Raw genomic sequence first — 6,968 nt, 5'->3', positions numbered from 1 at the left:
TGAATCCTAAAATCCCTCGACATCTTCCAGTCTCACCTGAACATTGCGAAAGGGTAATCCGAAATTTAAAGTCGCTGTTTCGGCTGACCAAGTGCTTGGCAATAAATGTTCCAGAGTGAATCACGGAACAGGTTGGTGGCAGATTTGTCCCATTTGGATCCTACACTTTGGGCATCAACCCAAAGGAAGCTGACATCAACCTGAGATAACATTTATATGTCTTTTTTTAAGAATGCAGATGGGTGTACACCATTATGAACCACTCTATATCGTGCAAAATAAAAGAGTACCAGGTCCTCTATTAATACCATAGTGAGATGATTAATACATCGTAGTTGTTCCCTAAGGCGTATCTTTTCTAGGCCATTCCCATAAAGCCAGCTCACACATTCAGTGTTAATCCTGAATGGCACTATTAAATCTTAATGGACTCGTTCAATATCCATCCAGTGTGTGAGGTGATCTGTTCTGCATCAGGAAGCAGGTCACATGGACACAATGCTGCTAATGGTCCCATTGCATTGTTGTCTATTCTTTTAACAGCATCTGGAAAAGTAACACACATAGGCCATAGAGGATTTTAAAGGTTTATTCCATTTGGGTATACAAACTAAAGGCACCCATTGAATTGTTGTTGAACATTTGATATTACTGAAAGTACAGGGAACATTTACAAAAAACAGAAGAGACAGAACCCATAGGAACAGACTGTCACATTGGTTATAAGGGACTTAGGGCTTTTATATCTTGTAAACATCAGTAACAGACCAGAAGAAACCACATGAAAAAGTTGAGACGTAGCCGTGAATGACTAGAATGCAAAGGGATGAAGGGTAAGAAAATGTAACAGAAAATCTATGGTTGTTACAGTAATTGTAGCTGGCCTCAAACTTGGAAGTAAATTTAAAGGTGAATTGTATAACTTTTCTGGTGGAGGGCCATCAAATGCTTTTCTCCATGGAGATGTTATTGCATTGTCTGGAATGTTTCACAATGTGGTATTAAACATTTTCTAGGCATTTTTGAGCTATAAAACTGCATGTACTGTAATAAAGGTAAGGTAGAGCTGTTTAATGTCATACTGTGGAACATTCCAGCCAGAGCAATGACATATCCATAGAAACATGCAGGTGACAGACCATCCCTCCCAAAAAGTTATAGTGCACCTTTAAATACAGATTGATTTTTACAGCTGAATGCCATTACACCTCTGCTCACATTATTAACATTCAATAAACCAATAACTGACAACTACCACACAGTCCAATCTCAGACAACCATATATGGATGAATATTTGACATGAACTCAAAATAAACTTGCTGCTTGTGCCATGTCCTTCACAGAAGGGCGAATTCATCACGTTATCAAGACTAAGAAATCTCAAGAACTGGTCATTTCTCTTACTTCTCAAACAGTGGAAAACCCTGAATAAGACACAGCATAAGTCCAAGAGCATCATTCACCATCAGCATCAGGCAATTTCAACCGTAGAAAAATTAACAGTATGGAATATTTCTTCATCTGCATTATCAAAATATCCAGACTGTTAATTACATTCATAGCATACAAAACACACACAGAGCAAGAAGCAGAATTCACTCATAGCCCCTTGAGTAACAGCCGACAATAACAGCATAAAAATACATACTTTTGTCTACGTAAATATAGCTTTACACACAGTCAGTACAAAACATACATCTGATTTCTCTGTTTCACATTGAGACCACAGACCAATGTTCAGGCACGATTCTTGCACCATGGTTTCACAAAGGGTGGGTTTTTTCAACACACTGGCTCCTGTGTGAACTGGATTATGTGTGAAGGGTTGAAACTTAGAAGACTCCAAGAAAAGTAAAATAGCCGGTTTAACATGAAAGCACACATATTTGGATTCATTAAATTTAAAAAAATATATTCATGAAAATGAAATAATTACTGAACTACACTAGATGGAATGGTAAGAATGTACACAAAAGTATAAAATAAATGAACAAAAAGTGAACTGCAACTGCTAAAGAGTCCATGGTCCATGTTCAAAATTTTCAACCAAAATCAGCTTTAATCCACGCAACTTCAACCCCTTCATCCTCCAGTGTACTACGAGTCAGAGAGCTAAGAGGTCAAAGGTTACTGTAGGCACTGAATGAAGGTAAGCAGTTTTGAAAATTATAACTGCCATTTGTGAGAACAAGTCAAAGAGCAAAAACAAGTCCAGAAATTATCCATTATCGTGAACAAAAAGGTGTTAAAGCCATACAAGTTGCTCTTTACTGAAGTGCTCACATCAAGTATTTTACAGTTGATTATTGGTTAAGTCATCCAATTTCCAAATACATGCAAACAAAACTCCTTTAGGCATTATATCATAACATTTTGCAGATGGTTCACACAAATGGATTATTAATGCTTTGTATTGATGGCAGTGATCGAGATTTTCATTCAAAATGTAAGATTTCATAAAGTGAGTTGAATAAGAGGTGAATGCTAAAGCACTTGGGGTTGTCTAGATACCTGTAATGTTTAGGGGTTCAAAACTCAAATTTATTTCCATGCATAGCTTCATGTACTGCAGCCAGGTGAGAGAGCAGATCAGCAGTGCTTGGTAGTATGAGGGTTTGAGTGAAGGGAGCTGGTTCGTCCTCTGAGCATTGATTCATGTCCTTTCGGATGCTTACAATCCATCTCACCATCTCCACTTCTGTAACGACGATCTCTGCAGCTTTGTTCCTTCGTGCTGTGACTTTGTGGGTTATGTTTACGCAGCTTTTTAAAGAGAGAGCTGCATGCAGTTCAGTCCAGCGGTCGTCTCCTGGTCATTATCTCATGGTGGAGGAAGCTCTGAAGTAAGACAGAAACTTGAAGCACATGCTGACCACAAAGTACCAAATGTTTCTGGCCATTTGTGAACGAGCGATGAAAATGCGCCAGATTAGCACAACTAAGACTGTGTTGAAGGTGTAACGGATGTTTCTCAGTCTGAAAAACAATGAAAGATTATGTTAGAAGAGTACCTTAGACATTAGATGAAAATTGTTAGTTTTAATCATTACTGGTCAAGGGAAATACTCCTTGAATAAGCAGGTGCAGGTGACTTTATATGCAAGTTAGATGATGATGATGATGTTATACTCTGTTCAGTCAGTGTTGGGAAGTAACTGAATATATGTAGCATAAAAAAAGTGTACCAGAATACAGGTACTCAAAATGGGTATTCTGAATAGTTACTTTTTCATCTGGTGGTATTATAAAAATAGAAAACATCACTCTTATGCAAATGTAATTTTTCCTTTTCTAGAAATGCATAACAAAAAATTAAACAAAGCTGTTTTCTATTCTATATTGCGTCTTTAAACTTTAAATTATGTGCAACTCTGTGTGAAAGTATTCTAAGTATTCAGAATACCATACTTTGATTGACTTATGTATCAGAATAGCTTACAAAATACTAATTTAACACAGCTATTCAGTATTTTATAACTAATTACATTTCCTTCTTTCTTCCCATCACTGTATTCAGTAGCATCATAAAGGCAACAATATGAAAATGGACATGGGGAAAGTTCAGCGCACCAAGATTACAATATTACATGCAAACTGATATATGGTTTACATAAAATTCTGTTACAATAGAAAGAATTTACATGGCATTTGTTAAAGGCAAAGATTAGTCCACATGACAGATGCTCAGTTTAAAGCATTCAAGAGGCTAATGCTAGGATGAAGCCAGGCAGAGAACTAATGTATGAGATAATGTATGCAGTCTAATGATGCAGGAGTAATGCAGTGGCAGATGGTAGTACACAGTCTCTTACTTGTTGAGGTGTTTGCGTGCAGCGGGCAGCCCTGACAGTTCCATTTAGGACATATTTTTTGGTGCCCATGCAGTAACTTTCCATGTACTCTGCCCAGTGAAGCTGCCGCACGTCAAAGTTGAACACCTGGAAGAATGAAAACAGATTATGGGTTGTTTCATTTAGCAACTCCTATCCTGCCCTATAACAATACTTAATTCATCCTGATGAGTTCTACAGATGAGGAGATGTTTTATTAAGGTTAAGGAGCTACCTCAAGCCCTCTTCAACTAGAGGTATTGTTTAAGTATGTACAGTTCACGAAGTAAATCTGCAAGTGCTTACAAAAATATGCAAATTGTCCTTGCATCTACTGAAAGAACCTCCTTATTCTTAATTTCCTACATGCATAGATTAGTCAGGTGGCCGAGGTGATTACTGTAAGAAATCATTTGTTCTGCAGATTCTGCCAGATAGAAGATCAAATTAAAACAACAAATATAAAGTTACCTTCTTATCCTCTGGGCTCATGTGGGTCATGAGCATGGCCACGTTGTCTGTGTGCCACACCCACGAGTGACTGGTGAAGTACTCCAGCACCATCATGGCTTTGTGCAGCCGACTGATGGTCTTCATCATCCTGACATTAAACACCACCCAGAGGAGCAGGTTAGAAACACATGATCAGGGGTCAGGGCAGTAACGCTAATAGAGAGGGTCCCCACTGTTCTCTGGAAATGGATTTCTGATTGATTGACCTTAAATCTCCAGGAGAGGCGGAATATTTAGTTTGAGTCAAGCAGGTGCCTGAATAATATGTATAATGCTTTATTTAAACAGTTTAGTGTGTGGAGGATGGGGGCACAACACAAAATGCAAAGACACCATCTTCTATTTTAGTTTTTAAGGAGAAGTTTGTAGTCAATTAAAATTCTATAAATTCAGGCAATATATAAATCGACTCAAAAATACTGGTAGAGATTACTGGCCATGAGTTTCTCTGGATTGTAAACTATCTGTATTGGTGATGAAAAAAACAAAAAACAAAACATTGGTCGATCTCTAATGAGAACATACAATGTAAATTAGTCAGCTGAATAAATTCCATTTCCAGGACTCTTGGGAACAGATTTTTGTAGATGAAAATATTTAGAGAAATCACATGTAAAGAATGGATTAACAAAAATGAATAAGCAGGAAAGACTGAGCTAATTTTGTATCATTTAGCCATTAGTCAAAATGAGGGGATCATGGTTCATTTCACAAATGCACACAAAACACACAAAAGAACACAATGCTGAGAAACATTTAGAATAAATAGATACACATTAGTGAGTGGTTTACAATGAAAAACATAGGTTATTTGTGAAGCAGAGAAGCAGATGTTTTCTGAGCCTTTATGCAAAAGAGTAATCAAATTTAAGACCAAATGATAAACACATGATGTAGATTTGATAATTCACTTGAACATTCCAACAGGCTCAGAATAAATCTTTGAAAGGAAAGTGTGGGAAATCAGCCTTAATCTATCAATATGCAAGCACAGCTAAATGATTGTTAAAATGAAGATCAGATCACCACAACTTAAGTCTGGAGTTACTTCTGCCCTGTCTTCAACCAGAGGGGATTATAGCTGGCCCATGCACAGCCCTCGTTATACTATTCACCTCATGATTAGCCGTATTGCTGTGATGTATGAGCCCTTTCCAGTGATTGGAGGAGAATGACAGAACGCCATGTTCACAGCACAGCATTCCCACACACGGCAATGCTGACGACATGTGACAGGGACGGCATCACACAGGAAGTACACCTCAAACATTTTGTTCTGAGCCTGTCATCGGCACAGCTCTGCACTGACAAGCTGCTTTATCAGTTCATGCATCAGGTAAGACTATTACGTAAACCATGTTGGTTACTCTGACAACCATGGAGAGGTGCTGTATTAAATATAAAATATTTACAATAAAGCTAAAATAGAACCCATTGTTGTCAGTGGTAGATAAATATAACAGTAAGAAAAATAGACAAACTAGGAAAGGTAATATCATTAATGCAGTAGAAATAAAGTTACACATACCACATTTAGTACTTGCACCTTTACAGCTATAATCAGAAGATTGTGTATTAAACTTTGTCCATTCTACTGCCCTATAGATAAGATTTTGATGCAAACAACTGGAAACAGCTGTAATTCTGAAATAGATCAGACTCCAGACCCAGAACAAAGAGCTGTAAGAACATAGTGGAGAGGGTTGGGGAGACAGGCAAGACTATTATGGCCTTACCGGGGCTTTTGACCCGTTAGCTTCATGTAGCAGTCATATAGCAGGGCCGGCAGCGTGTGGCTGACCGCGGTCCAGTACTGATTAGTAAAGGGGTTGGAGCGCAGGTTAACATTGGGCCTTCTGAAAGCCTGCTCTAATGGGTTGGTCTTGAACGTCATGTTTATACAATACTCTGTAGGGAGAGATACATATGGCATATACATATAGCGGGTCAAGAACTGAAGTAAAACTGGGAGAAATTTTCAGGACTGCACCAAAACTGAGGATCAGTACAACTGCCCTACATTGTTACCACTCACTTCCCCCTGCATCAATACTTTTTATATGAGCTGAACTATGAGAAATTTTGTGCTGACATTTTATAAATGCAGACCTACGTACTCACTGCAGGCAACTGAGATAAAGCATTTGGAATCCCAAACCTGCACAGGGAACTAACTCAGTGGTTCAGAGACTACAACTACAAAAAAGGACGCACAAACCTAAAAAAATAACATTAGTACTGCATTTACGAAGCGTCTATAGTCAAAAATTGCAAATAAAAAAGGAGCTGAGAAGTGAGAGACAGAAGTGCTGGCGTAAGACGGAGAGGCAGAACATCCTGGTCACTGATTACCTGGGCTCTCGACCAATCATCCTTAAGTACAGATCATACATGAACGCTGGGGCCTTGTGGCTCACAGCGATCCAGTACTGATTGATCAGGTGATAGGACGTGAGATTAACATTGGGCCGGCGAAAAGCCTGCTCAAGTGGGTTCCTCTTGAATGTGGATATAACATGGTACTCTGAGAGACACAAGGTTGTCACACAGGTCAGCATTTTAGACTCTATGGTCTTGTCAAACAGGCAGCAAAATTTGCACTTACCTTCTATATTTTATATGTG

The 6,968-nt window shown here is 38.5% G+C and overlaps 1 protein-coding gene across 1 annotated transcript; it reads right to left on the bottom strand.

The window, feature by feature from the left end:
- Positions 1 to 573: 573 nt before the first annotated feature.
- On the bottom strand, positions 574 to 6,961 carry far1 (fatty acyl CoA reductase 1). The gene is given in 5 exon segments (XM_055155577.1): positions 574 to 2,977; positions 3,814 to 3,855; positions 3,857 to 3,939; positions 4,303 to 4,432; positions 6,697 to 6,961. Coding segments are annotated over 5 exon segments (621 nt in total). The 5' UTR covers positions 6,903 to 6,961; the 3' UTR covers positions 574 to 2,817.
- Positions 6,962 to 6,968: the final 7 nt, after the last annotated feature.

Source organism: Boleophthalmus pectinirostris, unplaced genomic scaffold, assembly GCF_026225935.1.
Source record: "Boleophthalmus pectinirostris isolate CB_2022bp ecotype Guang Dong unplaced genomic scaffold, ASM2622593v1 HiC_scaffold_2, whole genome shotgun sequence".
In the NCBI taxonomy this organism is placed as follows: Eukaryota; Metazoa; Chordata; class Actinopteri; order Gobiiformes; family Gobiidae; genus Boleophthalmus; species Boleophthalmus pectinirostris.
This window is presented reverse-complemented; position numbering and strand designations above follow the sequence as displayed.